The sequence below is a fragment of the Egretta garzetta genome, unplaced genomic scaffold (genome assembly GCF_000687185.1).
Source record: "Egretta garzetta isolate BGI_Z169 unplaced genomic scaffold, ASM68718v1 scaffold322, whole genome shotgun sequence".
NCBI classification, from domain to species: Eukaryota; Metazoa; Chordata; class Aves; order Pelecaniformes; family Ardeidae; genus Egretta; species Egretta garzetta.
Genome location: NW_009259044.1, coordinates 409,096 through 429,247, shown reverse-complemented (window position 1 = coordinate 429,247; position 20,152 = coordinate 409,096). Strand labels below are relative to the sequence as shown.

The window sequence follows — 20,152 nt, the reverse complement described above, 5'->3', positions numbered from 1 at the left end:
TCCATGAAAAAAGTATTTTAGAAAGTAATCTTTGGAGATCATTTACTGCAAGTATGATGTACACTACCTTATCAGTGAGAAGATGCAATACGTTCCTAATATATATATATATATTTACACACACATATATATATATATATATAAAATATTAAAATGACTAACAGGTATTCAAGAAAAGGTCAAGAACCTAAACCAATGGATATTAAATAAATTAACGGTCTATCAGATACAGAAAAAAATAATCCCAAAACAAAACTAGTAATCAAATGTAATAATTGTTCCCATTAACGTCACGTAACCGACTGAACAAAATCAACGCAATCGTGTGCAGTACACTCGGTAGAGAGGGTTCTTTTTTCAAAGTTCTCGTTAGGGATCTCTAATTGTTCGTTGCATACTGTCGCTTTGCTGCAAGAGATTCGCATTTCCCAACCTCTTCCCCTCCCTCGTTACGCTTCGGCATTTCTTGATCACGTACAGGACAGCGGTTGAGGATAAAACACTGAACCCACCACGGATTCTTAAAACGTTAACGTCCATATATGGACCAAATATAAAAGACAAACATTTCTACAAGGACTAACCAGAGAGCAGGTTGTGCTTACTTTCTTCCCTCCCTTGAAGTCGCCTGGCTGTAACAAGTGGAAGTGTATTTTTGAACTGAAATAACCAGCCATCTGGAAAAAAAAAAAAACCCTCCTGCGATTAATACCCTTTTCATCGCCACACCGCTTGGTTTTGTTCTAACGCCATTTAAAAAATACTGGCTATCCTTAACCAAAGAAGCAGAATCTTTGCACGGTAGCAGTCACAACAAACCATTTAGATACACCGTTTTGTCACTTGGCTTGCACGCTCAGGTCCCGATTTACAGAATCCCAGTAATGAAGACAGCACAGAAAAGGTAAGAAACAATCTTTTGTTCGTAAGGAAATTCTAATTCAAGTCAGATTTCCGCCGATCGGTCAGATAACTCTTAAACAATTTTTTTGTTTGAAGGCAAATATTGATCACAGTTTTGTTCAAAACCAAGAACACAACAACGAAAAAACCAACGGCCTTGTTCTTCTCAAAACGAGCGCTTTGTAAGAAAACAATGATGATTTCTAAAATATATCCTGTGTGGTCTTTTAAAAGTGAATTATCAAAAAACATTTTCCCAAAAATAAATTAGATAATTAAAAAAAAAGTCTTTTCCAGCATAGCTGGACATTAGGCTGTCCTCACTGAGCCATTAGTATTGCTGCTTTTCCCAAAATTTGGGTCATTTTTTTCAAACCATATTTCAGCCAGCTGTTGTGTGGACCCATAAGTTGAAGCTTTGGACCCCAAGCACATTTTATATTGTTTTGGATCAAGATTAGGGTCACAAAAAACAGGGTGGTGCACATGGACTACTCCAATTTCTTGGCTTCGGAAAGTTTTTAAGCCAGCTTGAATGACTTTGTTAAATAGGTCTACGTCTTCAAGGCCCCAACCTTGGATGGAGACATCAAAGCCACCTGCTCGAAGGAGATCACCTTTGTAAATGCAGGTAATACCAAAGCCATAGTTCCTCCAGAAACCTGTTTTCTGGGTGAAGGCAAAATGATTGTCACTAGGAACTTTTCCACTATAAACAATCTTTGGATCATACTGGCTAAAAATGATGGGAAAGTATACTTGTTGACCCAAAACTGTATTGGCTCTACACCGCTGGAGGAATTCTGTGGTAAACACTAAGTCAACATCACAGAAGAAAAGTAAAGACTCGTTCTGGAACTGAGAAGATCCGACTTCCAGAGCCAATGCCCTCGAGAACTCCCCCGACACCGGTAAAACCTGCATGTCAGCCTTGGGATATTTAGAGCGGTAATCTCTCATCAGCTCGATCTGCTTCACTTTGTCAGGGTTGGAGTTGGAATTGAAAAGCAGGACAACCAGCTTGACATTCTGGTTTGGAATGAGGCACGTCTTTTCAAAATTCCCCATGAACCTTGCAAACATGTCAAAACGTCCGGAGAGAGGAATCAGGATGTTGATCTTCTTGTCTTTGAGTTCCTTCCTCTCTACTTTTGATCGGCTGAGCTGGAAGGGAACAAACATCTTCAGCGAGTTGGAGAGGAAAGACAGGGATCCAGAATCCTGGTTGATTTTGCTGGCCAGCTCTTTAGCGTCCATCTCTTCGTGCTCCATAAACTGGATCTTGCTGAACGTCTGCTGCAAGTACGCGTGCCTCCTGACGGGGACGGTCATCTTCTTCCCCTTATGCTTTTTGTACAGAAGCAACAAGTCAAGAACGTACTCTGCTCCGTACATCGGATTGACTCTGCGATAGCCATACTGTATTTCCTTGAAATCTATGATCCTCCCCCGGGTCTTAGCGTTGGCGTTGATCATTTCCATGACTTGCATAACAATGTCATCCAATGCTTCACGCTGAGAAGAGTCCATTCCTCTCCGAGGGGGCTGCCCATCGGCACCCGAATACAAATACTTCCCTGTGAGGAACTCCCACTCCAAGATTTCTTCCCGGTGGCGGGGCTGGAACCGCATGAAGGAGGGTGGCATCCCCAGCTGCAGGTCATCTTTGTGGATTTCTGTATTGCTGTATTTGCTCATCAGGACAATTTCCCGGTGCAGCTGTACAGTCCGGTGGCGCAGCTCTGCTATCTTGCGGCTCAACATGTAGCTGTGAAGTCTGTACTGGTACGGGGGGTTCTTATTGGGGTGCAGCGTTATAGCTCTGTGTATTTTGCTGTTCCTCAGGTCTCGGATATAGCCTTTTTTGTTCTGCTCATAATTTTCATAAAACAGCTGCTGCATCTAGAGGAGAGAAAGGAGAAGTTAGTGTTTTGGCAGTAAAGTTAACCCCGCAGCCCCCGCTGGGAGAAAATTCCTCCTTGCTTGCAGGGCCAGAAGGCTTTCTGAATAAGCTGTTCTTGGTTTTAGGCACAGGTTGTAGCAATACCAGCTGCTATTCAAGGAAATTAAGAGGATTATTCATTGTAAACTGGTAAAAGAAACATCTACCATGGATTTGGGATTACTACAGCCCATTCTAGAGATACTACCGTCAGCCAAACAACTGAGCAGTAAGCATATTGTAAGCTCATTTTTTCACAATACAGCATCACCGGGAAAAAAAGAACCATGAAGTGTTCACTACAAAACTCTTACTATTATTCTGCTTCCCATGGGTAATAATAATAATAATAGTAATACTGAACGGTAAAAAAGGATGCCATATACATCGTAAGCAAGTATGGTGACACCTTTTCCATTACACCCAAATGCTGTTATGGCATTAAAAGTCCAGCTTGCTGAATGTTTTAGTCAAGATGCTAAATATGTTACCTCAAGCGCTGCAATGCAAAGCTACGCTTTCCCTGCCTTTTTAAAATGTCAACAGAAAGTAAAATGCACCTGAGATTCCTCGCAGCAGTTCCAGGAGGCAGGTAATACATGATGCGTATGTACGCTAGAATAAAAGCATCCATAAAGTGGAAATCGCTATTTCAAAACAAGAAGATAGTGAGCCAAGATTAGATTCAGAAGCCTTATGGAAGCCACAACTTCAGAAAAGCAGGCAAACCAGCTTTACAGTTTGCAGTAGGTCAGGCAGTAGCCGATATAATGAAAGGCATATGGAAACCAAGAGGATAATGTGGAAAATAAGCTGGAAAAAAAAAAAAAAAAGAAGAGGAAAAAAGCCCCTCAAGGCCAAAGTTATATACCAGCCTAGACAATGGATGTTTAAAAAGATCATGGGCTGATTCTATGTCACAACACAAATCTCATCAACCTGCCAGTGGAGCTGACGCAACAGTTTCATTCAATATAGGATGCAATCTATGTTATCAGCAGCAGCGTTTGCTATAGGTAATACAGGCAGTAAAGCGCATATAAAAAGGCTGTGAAGATTAGCAAAGAGCTAAAATCCAAAAGACAAACAGAAGAGATAATGACTCAAATACGACGGTGATTAAAGGGAGCACTAAAAGGAAAATCACAGGCACAGAAAGCCTCCCTTTAACAGAGTGATGCTTCTACCAGCTGTGCAGACCCAGCAGAAGTCCTGTTTTATTAGGCCTTCGGTTGCATATTTCCCATTATTGTGGACAGACACTGAATCTAAGGGATAAACTTACACCTGGATTTAATTGCCGCTATCTTAACAAACCAGATGTGCCCATACTGAAACCTGAAATTCAGCGTATCACTGCGGACAGCACAGGAGCAAGCTGTGGCTACTCGAAGCAGCTCGCACGGATTTTAATCCCAACAAACATAATTCGTTTCAAAGGAGGGAGGGAGGAATTTCAGCCGGATTGAGAAAGAAAAGGACATTTTTTTCACGGGTCATCACCAATCCCCCACCTCTTCTTTCCCGCTCACGTTCACCTTCTTGCCCACTCTCCCCCACGTGCTTTCATGCCGTCTGTGAGCAATTCAGGCCAGAGGCTGCCTCTTATTAGATAGATCACATACAGCAAGGCAGCCAGAGAACATCCTGGCAAACCACAGATGAGCTGTCTGTCAAGACGTATATTCCCTTCAGAAGTCATGCAAGACTTAAAAGAGTGCGGTGGGCAGAGGTTAGCTGGTCTAATCCTGTGTTCAGCAGAGAGTTATCCACACTGAATGAACCTCATGCTTTCCCGAGAAGCATGTTTTTCCACTCACCCAAAGACTGTTCTTCATTTGTATCCCTATATTGTTTCCTCTACTAATAACACTTCATTTTTTGTCTAATTTGAACCTCGCTGCTTCTGTTAAGGGCGCTAGGAGACCTCAAATCACACCCACTTACAGTCAGTCCTGTAAGCAGAATTTATTACAATGGTAGCTCACAGAGCAAGAACAAGACCAGCTCAACACTGCAGGACCCGCACGTATATTTTTACTGACTCCACTGATCTATCCTCTCTAACACAACATACATATATATATATATATATATAAATAAAAGTATTAAATGTGTATGGTAATGGTCTGGAGATTTCACTGACATTTTAACTACAATACAACTATAGGCACAGGCTTTTGCAAGAGTATTGTGACATTAGATAAAAATTCTTAAATCATGTCATTAGGCAACTATTATTTAAAGGAAAATTGGCAATAGGACTTAATTTCAAATCTTGTTTTGATTTATAAGAAAACAAAATCAAGACCATACAGCCTGAATGCATTTATTCCAAAACTGCCATCTAGGGCATTCTGAATTAGCTATGAGAGGAAACCATCAGAGGCAGAAAGGCTTTTAGATTACACAACGAAGTTTTAATAGAATACCGATGGGTAGGAAAATGTTATGAAACTTCTCAGTGGAAGTAAAGATACGAACCCCTAGCAAATGGCCCTAAGTAAAATTAACATGCGTATTTTAAAGCTCTGGCTTGCCATGCAGGAGTAACCTCAGCTAGGCTGGCTAACTTCTGAACTTTTAATACTACTTCTCGCCTTTTCCAAAAACTAGTTAACTTTGAAAACTGATCTGAAAATAAAACATACCTCAGCAAGTCTTTACTGGTGCTTCAACGCAAAGGAATTCACAACTGAAACATCTGTTAAGGGCCACCTTGCTCCAGCCAAAAAGGTGACAACTGTCACAAACCCTGCGCTCCGGCCAACCCGGCAGCGTGACTGATGAGAAGCACTACAGTCGCCAGGCTTTTCTATAATCCTATTTTTCAGAAGAATACCTTGCAAGGCTGGCTTTTTCACTGTTTTCCCTATGAAGTCTCCCCCTCTCCTACTCCAGCGTCCCTCTTGTCTCCTTATTCAGCAAGCGGCAAAAGGTGTGGGCCACAGCAGCATCCTGCAGCCCCAATCCCCCAGCCAGGAACCGAGGTACAGGCCACACCACTAGGAAACACATGGAAGGGTATTGGAAGGGGTTAATCAATTCAGAGAGTATAATGACTTACAAACTATTTTCGCACAGCAGCATGAAGCGCTGTAAATGAAGTCCAAGTGGCCAGCAGCCAACAGAGCAATTTAACCCTTCCTGGGCTGAGGCGCCTGCGGACACTGACCCCATGCTGCAGAAGCACCGTGACACCCATGGGCTTTTCTTTTTGATAAGGACTCCCACGTGGATCGCGTTTTCTCAGCCACATCTGTTAAACTTGAAAGAAATGAGCACTTTGCTCCATACAGTTTGACAGCTCCACCAACATTAATCCATTTAAATCATTAGGGCAGCACTAGTCCTCAGCATTGGGTTTGATCCCTAACAAGGGCAATGTCCAACTATCACCCATCACCACTAACGTAGTTTCTGCCTCATCTGGGTCCAAACCACTACATTAAATGTTACCCATTAGCACATGCCATCTTTTGACTCTATGCAATACTGGAAAGCTGTAAGGAAGACAAGAAATCGTAATTACCTCCTGTGTACATCATTAATAGAGACTGGTGGGTGGGAGAAGACAACAGAGAAATTTATTTGTAATTTCTCTCTGTAATTTATTTGTTCTTCCCACTTAGCAGACATTAAACACAGACACAGGGAGCAACGCAAGCACATCTAACAGACATTACAGGCCTGTTACCAGATTCTTGCGAGCTGAACTCTTGCAAAGTCTTCTTTTAGTGAAATGGGTTTCTCTATAATTCTTTTCAAAAAAAAAGAACCTTTCACGGATATTAATTTTGCAATGATTATATTCTAAGCATGCTTTATTCTAGTGCAGAGCACTGAGAGCATAGGGATACAAAGAAGAGCTACTCTTTATTGACCACTATTTACTCTAGACCTGTTGAAGCCTTAAAAACCCTAATGTTCCCCAAACCATTAGAGACTGAATGTTTAACCTGTGGTACAGCTGTTGTGGGCACTACTGGCTCATGTCCAAAAGACCAACTGAAAGGAGAGAGTGTTATGTTCTTCGTTTTAAATGAAGAAGTCTTTTGCAGGCCAAAAAAAGTGTACTGGAGAAAATGGACTTTAAAAATAAGACCAGTTTATGCAGAAACTGGCCCGCAGCCACGGATTAGCCCCCGAGGGCTTTCTCTCACAACTCCAGATTGTACTACCACAACCCAGAAAACGCAGCCCCACAAGTCTCATGAAAAAGCAATCGTGGACAAGACATGTTGTATGGCAGGCTTCGAAATGCCCAAGATGTACTTTTAATACAAAGCCAAACTAATTAAAAGCTCAAAAGGTGGCTAATGTCACCAAGCACAGGAGCACCTCGTTCAGGAGGAGATGAGCATGCAGATCCCTCTCCGCAGCTGGTGCAGAGATGTTCTCCTAGGGGAACAATGCGGGTGCCAGGACAGCCCTTACCCTGCCCCACAGCTCTGCTGCCAAAACTATGCAGGATGCTTGCCCCCATCTCCTCCTCGCTCCTCCTTCCAGAGGTGCAGTCGGTGCGGTGCAAGGGGGCAGCTCCTGTTGGCTGGCTGAACTGAAATGAAAGATGTTTTGCACCCACATCCCATGTAACTATATGAAATAATTGTAGCTGCACTAACAGAGCTTTGCCACTTTGGAGTGATTAACCAAACCAGATCACTAGTAAATCACCAATATAGGTAAACTGATAAAGTGTTTTGCATGTAGACCCAACAGAAAGGAGCAGCAGGTCTTCATTTACTGCTGACTTGCCCGTGGTGGAGGGGGGGACTGTGGCGACCTCCCTGGATACAACTCTGTGTATTCAGGGTTCTTATTAACAACGATCTTTCTGGTTTAAATCCCAGTGCTTTATGTGCGATCCCACAGCTAACCACCGGCATGACTGGAGTCGCTCCTGGGCAGACTTATTATGGTGGAGACAAACACAGGGAAGTGGTGGATAAACACTCATTTCCAGTGAACTTGCCCCCTCGTGCATCCCTGTAACCTCCCCAGTTGCCACTACAGGAAAGGACACAGGAAAGGCCTCTCGGCGCTGGAAGATCAGGCTTCCCTCTCAGCTGACAAGCGAAGCCCCCAGCAATGGAGCACGATTAAATGATGCCATCCCTCAGACGATTACTTCTTGCACAAATTTCACCATGTACTACTGGTTTGCGTTTGTTTTATTTCATAAATTGAAGAGGGGCAAGCAAATCAGCTGGACATCCCGAACAGCCAGTACTCAAACTTTCCATAGCTGACTGCTAGAGAAGCAGAGCCAGACCCAGCTGTGATGTACTGCAACCTCTGAGCACATTAACTCCAGGCGTGCTCCGAAGCAAGTTTGTTTTGTACAACACAATTGCTTCTTCTTATATGATACTAAGTGAAACAGCGCCTGTCTCACTCAAGAGCCTCGCAGTGCCTTCTGCACTGCTCTCCTCTCCAAAGTATTCCAGAAAGGAAGCCAAGTATCTAAGGCAAGTTTCAAGCACAGCACACTCAAGGTCACTGAATTCCCAAGGAATCTGTGAATTAGGAGAGTTACTGCTGGAGTTCAGTCTTTTGTTAACAATACCAAGTAGCTGCTTAATTAAACAACTGTCCTTCTCCCAATCCTTTCTTGTTTAAGCAAGTAGAAGAGCTTAAAAATTACTTACTCATTTACAGTTTCTCAAACCAAGGAGCCTTTAAAGTATTCCCAGCTTGGCAACAGAAAGAAGAAAGCCTGCAAAAATGAACGTGTCTTCAAAACTGGCATCAAAACTTCACTTCTGACCTTGAGCTTTACGATCTCATTACCCAAAATCTACATGTGGGAGCAATCCACAGCACTTGGGAACTAACTGAGATCCTCCAGCTACGAAGCAGAGGAGAACCTCCCTCCGCCTGGCCCTGCATTAAACTGAGCTTCATCCTCCTGGTCTAAACGAGGATACAGGATCCTGGTCTCCTCTTAGTCATGAAGCGAGGATTCCTTCCTCAGTTCTCCCCCATTTTGGATAAGGGTGACCAGTTGAATCAGACCTGCTGTGTAAAGAAAACAACGACTAGGGCAATCGCTAACACTCTCAAAAGAAGATAGTTGCTCATTTAGTGAAACTACGCAGGTGCCATTGTGCACTCCCTAAAGCCTGGATCCTCTAGCTTCTCTAAAGACACAGATTTATGTTTTTAAAGCATAAACCAGAATATAACCTGAAAGCACTTTGTACCTTAAGAGTAACCAGATAAAACAGAATGTGCCATTTTAGGGTATTTAGCTGTAACTGTGCGAACCCTAGGAGAACTGGATGCAATTGCAGGCTGTGCTTCCAAAAGGTTCTGATTTAACAGAAACAAACCCAAACAGAACACCACTAAACATTAACAAATGTTCTATCCTACGGCTATTAAAGAAGCAGAACATCATAGGTGCTAATGACTAATTACCATTGCTATTGCTTGAGAAGGTTTGCTCAAAATTTGTTTCTAACATAATTTCCAAATTACAAGTCCCAGTGCAGAGCGTTCTGCACATGGCTCTTCCCTTGCTCATGTTAAGGCTTTGACCCACGGGGCACATGATTCAGCCCTCCTTCTCCAGCAGAGAGGGCCTGGCTCTGTCCCAGAGCCAAACAAAACCAGGAATACAGTGACTCGCCGCTGGTTTGTTCATTTACAGGCCAGACTTAAGGGATGATGCCAAATTACTTGCCCACCAAATATACTACATCTCGGGATTTCTTTTCCTTGTTGTCAACTCCACACTTTTAGACTCTGCAGTACAGGCAGAGTACAAGAAAAACTTGGTTTTCATTATGAATTTCAACAGGCCCGTGAAAGAAAGAGCTGCAGCCTTGGAAATCTGTATCTGCTCTTTCTCATACAAAGTGTTAAGATTTCAGAGGAGCAGCACATGACCCTTGGAGGGTAGTCTCTTGGAGATGATGAGCAGAAAGCTTCTGACACCCTGGCAAATACTTTTTGAATGCTGGAAACAGAGTCAGAGGGATGCAGTCTCCTCTGAGAAGAGACTACAGAAGATGAGACCTTTTCTGGACTGCTGTGTGATTTTCCACCATGTGTTTTCAAGAGGCAGTAATGTAATCATTTAGAAATACTTTTGTCCATGGAATTCAAAGATTCCTATTAGGGAGCTACTTTCCACATCCAGTGGTTTTGCAGGAGTTGCGAGCCATGATGGATGGTGAGCCTCTTTGGTCCCAAAATACTTGGCAAGGCCACCACAAGCTGCTGCTTACGGGGGGATGGAGAGGAAACCCTCTGCTTGGAGAAACTTCAGCTGCAGCCTAGGCATCATCTCAATATCAGTCCAACATCAGAAATAAAGCTGAAGCGGCGCAGGCTCTCTGCCAGACTGGCTGGGGATTGCAGTGATTTTGTAGCACACACCAGACCAGGTCTCCAGGTCTCTGACAACACTGGATTCTGCAAGAACCCTGGGGGAAGGATCAGCCCCAGTGGATCTAGCCCCTTCAGCCTTGCCCACATCACCAGCACAGCTTTCTTTTGATGCAAGATGTTTCAGGACCCCCCACCCCTGAGTGGGTACACGGTGCCCTACATGGAGACAATGTCACAGTAACAGGTCCAGGCTGAAGGACAGTACTGAAGCAGTCACGTCAGCGCAATCTAATCTCTCTCAGACTTCACAGCAGATTACTGCAAATTTAATTAGGCAAAGATTTGGCCTCACGATAGCTACTGCTGCAGTTCTTCCCTGGGTGTAAAAAGGTGGGGGTGTATTTTAAAAAACAGATGAATTTTCAAGACTTTTGGCACTTCCAGCTTAAGCAGTACCGTTTTAGGTAAGGAGGGATATGACTCCCTTTATGTAACAGGCCATGCTTGCTGCTTCTGATCCCTTGAGAAGGCTCATGGCAGGAACAAATCTTTTGGAAAGGGGGGAGAGGGGAGCTGGGAACGCTGAATAAAGTCCCCGAGACAAGGCCAGCTGCTGAACTGCCTGTGTTGAAGCTGCAGCCCTTCAAACCTGCAGTGCCAGTAACAGCCTCAAAGTGACAGAGCATCTTTCGTAACTGCATTTAGTAATCTTTCTGCTCTATGCTTTCCTAACAACTGATGGCAAAACCACTTCTCTGCCAGCAGCATCAGTACTGGCTAATGCAAATTGACAGAAAACTGGGAATATATTAGATTTCTGATCTCTCTGCTAGCGAGCCCTCCTCCCAGCTGCCACAACAGCCGCTCTCATGGGTGCTGCTGCGTTGCGCCTCTGCCAAGCAAGCAGCTGGAAAAAGGGACGTTGTTCAGGACACGCTCTTGAAACCTTAGCCCCTTCCAAACCGGTGGTGACCTGTCCCTAGGAGGTGGCAGCTGCACGGCACCTCATGCTGGCGGGGATGTCTGAAACACAGAGCAAGCCAGCATTTACACAAACTCTGGGAGTGGGCTCATTCCATCCACTTGGCCTCATTGGATCCACAGGGACATGCTGGATCAATGTTCGGAGGCCTATGTCTCACCAGGGTCACCTGGTTTGCAACAGCACAAAGGACAAGGTGGCGGCTGAATCGCTGTGGTGTTAGCTGGATGGCACAGCCACCTCTCTTCTCCACGCTTGGAGTTTAATGAGTGCTCCAGCATGGGGCTCACTAACTGCTTTTTCCAGGGTCATGCTGAAGACACACAATACTTAAGGTGATTTAACACCCACAGCCCTTCAGCAAAAAGGGCATGCAGCAACTCTGAGCTTGCAGGTGATGGGGAGCTCCGTGGGGATTCAGCTGGCTTCTTTCAAATGAGAAGTACTCCTATCTGACAGCCAGCCCTGTTAGGAATTCATCACAGTTTGAAGGCCACTGGCCATTGCAAGCATCCCCGGTACCCCTCCAGCTCAGCAAGCTTAGGAAGAGCAACTGCGGCTGAGCACAAGGCACCAGGGCCTGCAATTAACTATATACCAGCCCCCCAAAAGCAGAAAGCCTCCCAGCGAGGACCACGGTCTCCCTCCACTTGCCGTAGTGAGGCTGCCTGCCTTTGCTGGCCACTGCTGAAGGCTGGCCTGCTTGAACGGGAGAGGAACCGGCAGCACGAGGCAGTGCTGGGTTTCCTGCCCGGGACTGGTGTCAGCAGGACGCCCCTCCAAGGCATCCAGCAACGAAATGGGAACTCACTCCACGATACTGGCTGCTTCTCCTAAATAAAGCTGGATTTAAAAGAACAGCTCCTTTTATTCCTGTTGGTAGAAAATAAGGACCAACTATGGAGCTCCTTACAAACTCCCACAGAATCAGTGCCCAATACAGATGTAAAATTTGTGACACAGGTGGATGGTTTCACTGCTCCTCCTTCACCAGCCTGCAAGCTCAGATCAGTTCTTCAGCTTTAATCTGTTTTTCAAACCAGAGCCACCATTTCTGGAGCTGGTTTGAAGACCGTCTACAAGGGCCTGGACTCAATCACCAGCTTGTTTCACATGGGGAGCATCGCAGGATGACAGCTTCCAGGGTTCACTAAAGCTGCACAGCATTGTTCTGAAGTGTGCGTTTTAAACGCATGCACATTTTTTTTTACCAAAAGAATTGTTCAGTAATTGCTCAAAGGAGGGGAGGGAAATAAAAGTCACAAACCCTTGTTTTATGTGGAGAAGCCGCATGTTTCAGTGAGCCCATGAGGATCCTACAGCTGAGCCCTGGCCCTGGGATAACGCAGCTTTAGAAGGCTGCGATGGTAAAGAGCATCATGCGGTAATGCTGCTGCTGCAGACAGAATTTCCACAGTGAGATGCCATGATTGCGAAAGTGTTTTTCTTGCACTCATATCACTACCACGCAGGACTTAAAGCCTGCCGACTATTCTGTGCTGAGTTTGAAAGCAAAATCTGCCCTTTGTCTCATCGCTGGAAAACGCATGTACACCGCCCAGCACAGACGTGGCACTTACAGAACCGTAAGATGACAAGGTACGTGCAATACACAGTAGTTTGGTTATAAAAGCTACAGCTCCTTGACCAACAGGGGGATCGGCAGAGGAAGTCTGCCCATTCAGAGGGCTGATGGATCTCACAAGCATTTGACTTTTATGCCCTATACATCAAAAGCCCCATAAATTGTGCATGAATAGCTCTAACTAAAAGGCCACCTATTTCACTACTTGCTTCACTGAAGCACACAAGATAATATATTTAAATAAGGCACGTTTTAGGAGAAAGTAGTGATTTACTAATGCAAACTGAAGCCTCATTTTGATAGGGTTCGCAGGTTGAGTGCAGACTGAACACCCCAGAAAGAAAAGTGATGAAAGAAGTGAAAAGCAAGCAGTGAAAGAAGGGAAAAGCAGTGAAAGAAGGGAAAAGCACAGCTGCACATGCACAGGTTTGGGACCAGCCCATTCCTCTGCAGTTTCACGTAGGCTCTGAACTAGAAGAAAAGCAACATCTTTCTACACAGCCACAGCTTTTATTGTCCTCCTGTCAGTGGAACAACTTTCTCATTATTAAAACGAGCTGTCAGGCAGACTGGCATTTCCCTTCTCGCGGTGTCCAAGTTAGCCCGTTCGTTCAAATATGGTTAAAAATTTCACATAGTGTTGCTGGCTAACTGTATATGGTCTGAGGTTTTCTGGAAGTTTGCTGTCTGGCACAGTTTGGAAAAGTAACAAGCAGTGTAACTCTGCAGCGCTCAGTAACCAAGTGCCTCTTGCATTACACACGGTCTGTCAAACCAAGGGGCTCACCTCCGAGCGGGTGTGTTTAAGCTTCGGTGATGTACGCCATCCGTCATCTAGCTTTGACAAAAAGAATATTCAACTGCTGCTTTTGTAATGCCCTAAACTAAAGCTGGAGATGTGGATACCAATAAACCCAGTTACACTGAAAGTAAATGCATTAGCCACCATCAGAAATATAAAGGAAAAGAAATAAATTAAACACTGCCTCAAATATTCCCAAGCTTGGTGAAGGATTTGCTATTCACACAACACGCTGAACTCTCTTTTGAGCATTTAGCCATGCACACTTGAAGAGCTTTTTAGCCCTTTCCTAGGGTTTTCTTTGTTGCTCTGCTTCCAACCCAACAGACCCTTCTTTCTGCTGGTTACGACCAATCTGCCACAGGTACAGTTTCAGGGGAGTGGACCTGGCTCCAAAACTTGCGCCCACTTCCTGCAGCCACCACTGCTCAGTCCCTCCATCCCTCCAGCAGCCTGCAAGTCTCCGCTCGCACCCAGCTAGTGCTTTCTTTCTCTTCCCTCCCCCTTGAAGGCTGCAGCCCCTCTGGATTTGGAAACTGGTCAACTTGGAGGTATTTTAACATTTTCCTTAGTGACATCCTCCCATTGACACTTTTCACTCATCTAGGAGACAGGGGCAATGGGAGGAGCACGGGCACATGGAGATCTTCCAGATGGGTTTGACCACTGGGTCAAAGTCCCATTGCTTTGGGAAACCTTGTGGGTGCTCAACACTGCTAAGCACAACGGAGAACTGCAGGGAGGGAGGAAAAGCCATTGCTGAGAAAGCAGAGGCAGCTTTAGCCAACAGATGGAGAAGGCTGGTGGAGTTAGCAGCTTTGTTTACCAAACAGCAATGCCTTGTCTTCTTAGGACCCATTTTTAGATGTTGATCGAGGACATTTCAGGGATTTGACTCATGAATAGCAAATGACTAATGCCGGGTTTGCCAAAAAGCCTTCTCCTTGCTGCGGGAAGGCAAAGCTGCTTTGAAGTAGCTCCTGAACCAAGACAATTTACAGCCTGACAGTTTAAAGCTGCATTGAAACGGGTACTCGTTTCCTCGGGGCGTTATAAATCGCCGCGGTTCAGACGCAGGCGGGCCACTGGCCGGGGAGGGCAGGGTGCATGGATGGGGACTGTGTTCTTCTGCTGTCCCACGACGGCACGTCCACGAGGGAGCCAGAGCCCTTCAATGGGGCTTTCAGAGGGACACACAGAAGTACTTTCTGCTGCATTTTCCTTAGCGCTCTTCTGAGATATACTTGTATCATCTGAACTGCAGGTTGTTCCCGAGTTCACTGCGGTTTTGAGCTGGAGCTAATAAGGGCTCTGACGTGAACCCGATGAGCAAATAGGTGTGCTCCCAACTCACAGCCAAAGGCAGACTTTAAAACTGCTACCGAGAGCAAGTTTTTTGCAAACAGGCTCAGCTGGTGGCAGAGGGACATGTTCCCCATTGCTGACCCAGCCCTGGGAGCAGCACCTTGCATCAGAAAGCAAGGTGGGCAGTGACACACTATTTGCACCTTAAAATATCAGTACCATTCCACACAGCTCACCTGGGCAGTGCCTGGAGGCACCCAGAGAGCTCAGGGTGGGAAGAAGGCTCTCGCTCCGTGCAAGTACATGTGTCAAGGACATACTCTAGAGCAACAACCTGATCTGGCATGGCAAATCCAGCGTTAGCAGTATTTTTCTGTAAAGCCTACAGAAGGAGCTATACACGTACCCCAGGATTCTCACCCCTAATTTCATGGCTGTTTTGCCCATCGCTGTTTGGGCTTTTTTGAATCAAAGAGCCAGCGGATCAGCCTGCAGGGTGCCAGACCACACTTTTCATCAAGCCGTGCCTCTGCTGCCTCTGCCTCACATTGATGCGAACGCCAAAGTCAAATGCAATCGACCCACACAAAACAGATGTTAGAAACCTGTCTCTTTCTCTTCAGCTGTCCTCTGAGGTCTGGCCTCTCGTCAAATGCCCGGGGGGATAGTTTTCTTTTTTATTTTTAAGGCAATGATAATACGTTCAAAGGCTTTTTTCTGTTTGGAGAAGGCAAATCTACACCTGGTCCAGAACTGCTTCAATACACACCAGCGAATAACAACCCTCTGTCTCTGAGGGAAGTTTGACCTCTTGACTTGCAAAATAGTTGTTTTCTACCTTCACAGAAATTTTAACAGCTAATTCAGTAGTGCCACAGGAACACAGGTGACAAATCTAGGCAAAGCATGCCATCTTTTTTATTCAGCAAACTGTCAAAAGAGAACTTTTAGTCTCCCCTCTGATAGGACGTTTGTTTCTACAAGTCTTTAAGCCAGAAGGATACAGAGATGATCTCCTGGGCATTTTGCTCTCCAGGGAAACAGTGCACCATTACAGTATTTCCCACAGATAAAGAAAGAGAGGAGCAAAGAATGGACAAAGAGAGAGCTATAGAGTGGAAGGGAGAAGGCACAGCGGCAGACAGAAAGAGGCAAGCTTGCAGCACCACTATGTTGACTTACAGTACTTTTTAAACAAGATGCTCCTTTTGGGTACTTTATGTCCTAAAAAAACCCCAAAACATAACAGCAGCCTGTGTTGCGCAAAGATGAAGGATGGGAAGCATTATGCGAAACTTAAAATACAGCTCGGGGGCCTGGTGCATCACAGCCTGTTTAGTATTAGCGTTATCCAGAAAAGCACTGAAAAATGCATTGCAGGATATTGAAGAAATCTATATCCGGATATTAAAACTAGTATTCAGTAAACTGCTAGGAGTGACTATCACAATATGGTCAGACCACAAACTCAATGAAGCCTAGGAAATAAAGCACCACAGCTAATTTGAAGCACATTAACAGAAATCACATACAAACTCCACTAAATCCATCAACTCAGAATGGATACTTGTTTGTCTTACTTAGGACGGGTGAGGAGACAGACCCGTGTGATTTACACAACATGTTGTATTGCTCATTGCTTTGTTGATTTTCAGCAAAAGTACTGCCTGTTCTTGAGGTCTGGGATTTCACACTTGAAGGATTTCTAAGAAAACAGGGTTATGGCTGGAACTGAAGTGACATGGCCAGAACCTGAAGACCTGGCTTCCTCAGCGCCTGCCCTCCCGTTATGCAAAGCACTGTCCTCTTTGGCAGCAAGAATGAGTGTCCAGGGTTTGTGACTCACTAGCCGAGTAATAGCGTCATCTTAGCAGATGTAGTGTGTTATTTGCAACAAGTCAAGAAGTTGGTCAAAGCAAGTCTTCCTGGCCCTGGAAGCCCAGCTTCTTGGGCTCCTCGTAGGTTGCTTTTTTCTGTGATGCAGCCCTCCTGCCCACTTTGAATGGGAAAGAAACCACCCGACTCACTAAATGTCAGCTTCTCCATTTTGTCAAAGGGCTAAAATACATTGGGAAAGTAAAACCACCCCACAACATCAAAACACACACATCAAAAACCAACCCTATCCAAAACACCCTTGTCATCTTCATCCTTCAGACAACTCCTACTCGGTACTAACTTGCAGCTGGAAACTGCCCTGGAAGGACATTTACCCGAGCTGGTCTGCTCTGGTTTTGCTTCATGTTCCATAGAAGAGCAACTAGACACACATCAGGTGTTAACGGCCACAAGAAAATGTGCAGTAACAACAGTGGTTGAGCTGCTCAAGGCGGCAGTTGGAGCTTTATGAGCTGCAGGGGATCATACAGCAGTTCTGCACAGATATCATGTTAGATAGGAAGTTTTGTGATAAACGCCAGCCTGGAAATTTCCTTATAGGTAAAGAGACATACTGAAGACTTGAAAAGAGCAGAAGAGAGTAAGGGGTCACAGTTTGTAAGAACAGTTGGCACTGCTGCTAATAATTTGTGCCCTGAGTGCTGCAAAATGCCAGAAAGATGGAACTATGTGAACTCAACAAGATGCAGGTTTGCACTGATTCATGTCATTGCTGAATGACATCAAACCCAAATGTCAAATCCTCTCCACTGGTGAGTTAGCCAGTTCTATATTAGGTTTCTTTCTTCACTTGCAAGTTACAGAAACCATTACCCTGACATAATGATTAGGGTTTTAATAGCATGAATCTTTTGGTCCTAACCATGAAGAAAAAGAAAAAAAAAAAATCATCTGTAGGCCTCAGTGGCAAACAAAAAATGTAATCTTTATTCTCTTGCCCACTAAGTAATTATGCTTACATCATGCTAAAATAAAAGTCTAGGTTGTGCTTTCTGCTATAAAAAAACAAGGAAGAGATCAAACTGTCCATATATATGGAATTATAAATCCAAGCCATATATAACCCAGAGCAAAGTATGTAATCAGGACATAACAAATGGAGTTTAATACTCAGAGGAAACCACAGCTCTGGAAGACATTTAAAGGAATATTTCCATTTTCCTAGGTACTATATCAGGTTCTTGGCCAGACATTTTTGATTGCACTGTACTAAAAATATAGTCCTAGTTTCAGAAGACAAAAATTTTAGAAGCATGACGAAATGTGAAAGGTAATTGCAATGCACCGCTGAGCTATTTTATTACATTATCTAACATCTTTAAAGAGTAGATTAGCTCACAGTGCAAACACTCTGGTTTCCCTGATTTTTAAGTCCTGGCATTGATACAAGCAGCAGAAACAACCGTGTCCGAAGATGGGGGAGTGGTGCTAGTGAGCTTCTGGAGCAGGTTTCCTCAGCAGAACGGGCAACGCTTTCCATCCAAGAACTACGTGGAAGAGCTACAGCCCCTTTGTAAATGAAGTCTGGGAAGATGGCTGGGAGAGGTGTGTGATCACTTGCCGAGCCCTCCTTAGCAAAACTGAAACAGCCAAACAGTTATCAACATAAAACCATGGGGAGTCGACATGAAAAGCTGTCGGAGGGCCTGCAGGAGCCCGCAGCCCCACAGAGCACACTCACCGGTGGTCGTGAACTGCCTCCCCCTTATCTTTCTTCATTTAATCCTAACTTTTTATCTTCCCAGAAAGAGAGGGCATAGTATTAATGTGATAATGTCCTAAGAACTATGGTTGCCCAAAATGAGACATACTTCATCTTTAAGAAAAGGTAAAAAGCACAAGTAGAAACAGCAACTGTAGATATAACAGAAGGGACTTCCTACACCTGCAACAAATAACACACTTCAGTGGATGAGATTTGCACTACCCAAATCCCTGTTTACCTAGGAAATCCGTATTTACAATGGCTATGGTTATGTTTTCCTTCTGCTCTTGTTTGCCCTCCCACCTGTTACAACAAAAAGCAGAAGAAGCCCTCCTGCCGCGGCTTCGTTATTCGCGCTACTTTCCCCTCCTCTTCACTCTCTGGCTGGTTAGTCCAAGAAATGGATCTAGTTATCGGACAAAAAGCAGGGAGATAGACATTAGTCTCTGTTGAGAAACAGAATAATCACTAAACAAACTTCTGCTTTCTTTGTGCAGCCAGGCTCAAAAATTAAATAACTGCTCCTCTCCTGAAGCGCAGGGTAAACCTCTAGGGAACCTGCACGCAGGTGGATCCAGCATGGCACGCGATGCAGGGAATAAGCAAGCATCTTTCAAGAAAGGAAAATGGAGGAGAAACATCAAGGACTTTAGTTAAAAGTACATAGGAGTGATATGTTGCTCCATCTAGTATATGACATTGCAGTTATTGCTCTATAAAAGCCAGTTTTAATCCCAAAGGCTGTCTTCAAGCAGCCATTTCAACGTAGGGTTTCAAACATGATATTACAAAACAAGACTCAGTTTAGGACAGCTTGAACGAATTGTATTCTGAATTTCGTTCTTCTAAAAATGTACAGTCTGCCATAAAAACTAGTCAGAGAAGCTACATCCAGAATACGAGGTGTCAATGGTCAAGTGTATCCTCATTAGAGGGTGGCCAAGTGATATTTATTTAGTGTTATGCACTATGAATTAAACATTTATTTTGTATCACCCAGTAAAATATCTGAACCTCGTTTTGGCAGCTGTGCAAATTCTACCCCGACTGCACTGATGACTGACTGTACTTCCTTTGACTTTCATACAGCCTCTCTTCTCGTTTTAAGAGAAAAACCTAAAAATCAAGAATGCCAAAAATGCAAACATTCGTGTATCAGCCCACAGTACGCAAAAGGAGGGTGAAAGCAGATCACCCCTCAAGACATCATCTTATTAAGGTCGCAGATGGAATTACAGCGTGATAATTAAAGTCTTCGAAGGCTTGGAAACCTCATCCTGTAAGAGTGTCTCTTCTAAAAGATCTGGGAACACAGACTTTCCACTCCTGGACTGGTGGCTTAAACAGGGACCATATTAAACATAATCTGGGAGATCTGACCATCGATTCCTTTTCCCCCTAAGGAGAGAAAGGAGCCTCACAGATTTTGGCCAGATATCCCCCACAGATCCTCCTGCCCAAGGTGGCTAAAGCTAGAGATGACAGCCTGCAAGAAACTCATGTCAGCCTGCTATTAATATTTACCCAGTCTGAAAAGTGTTTTGGCATGCTTTTAACAGGATTGCAAGATTTATTCCATTTCAAATGCTCTTTGGACCATAAAGTGGAGCACTGCTGCCGTGTGTCACTGTTTCGTTGAATCAGCAGTAGAAACATGCCACTTTTTCTACCTCAGAACAGGCTTGGAGGGC

General features: G+C 44.5%; 1 protein-coding gene across 1 annotated transcript in view; it reads right to left on the bottom strand.

Moving 5' to 3' along the window:
* Nucleotides 1-167: 167 nt before the first annotated feature.
* The window catches only part of CHSY1 (chondroitin sulfate synthase 1), a 68,980-nt gene continuing 48,995 nt past the window's right edge, over nucleotides 168-20,152 (bottom strand). The window contains exon 2 of the mRNA XM_035890622.1: nucleotides 168-2,805. Within this exon, the coding sequence (XP_035746515.1) occupies nucleotides 1,213-2,805 (1,593 nt within the window). The 3' untranslated portion in view covers nucleotides 168-1,212. The remainder of the gene's footprint in view (nucleotides 2,806-20,152) is intronic.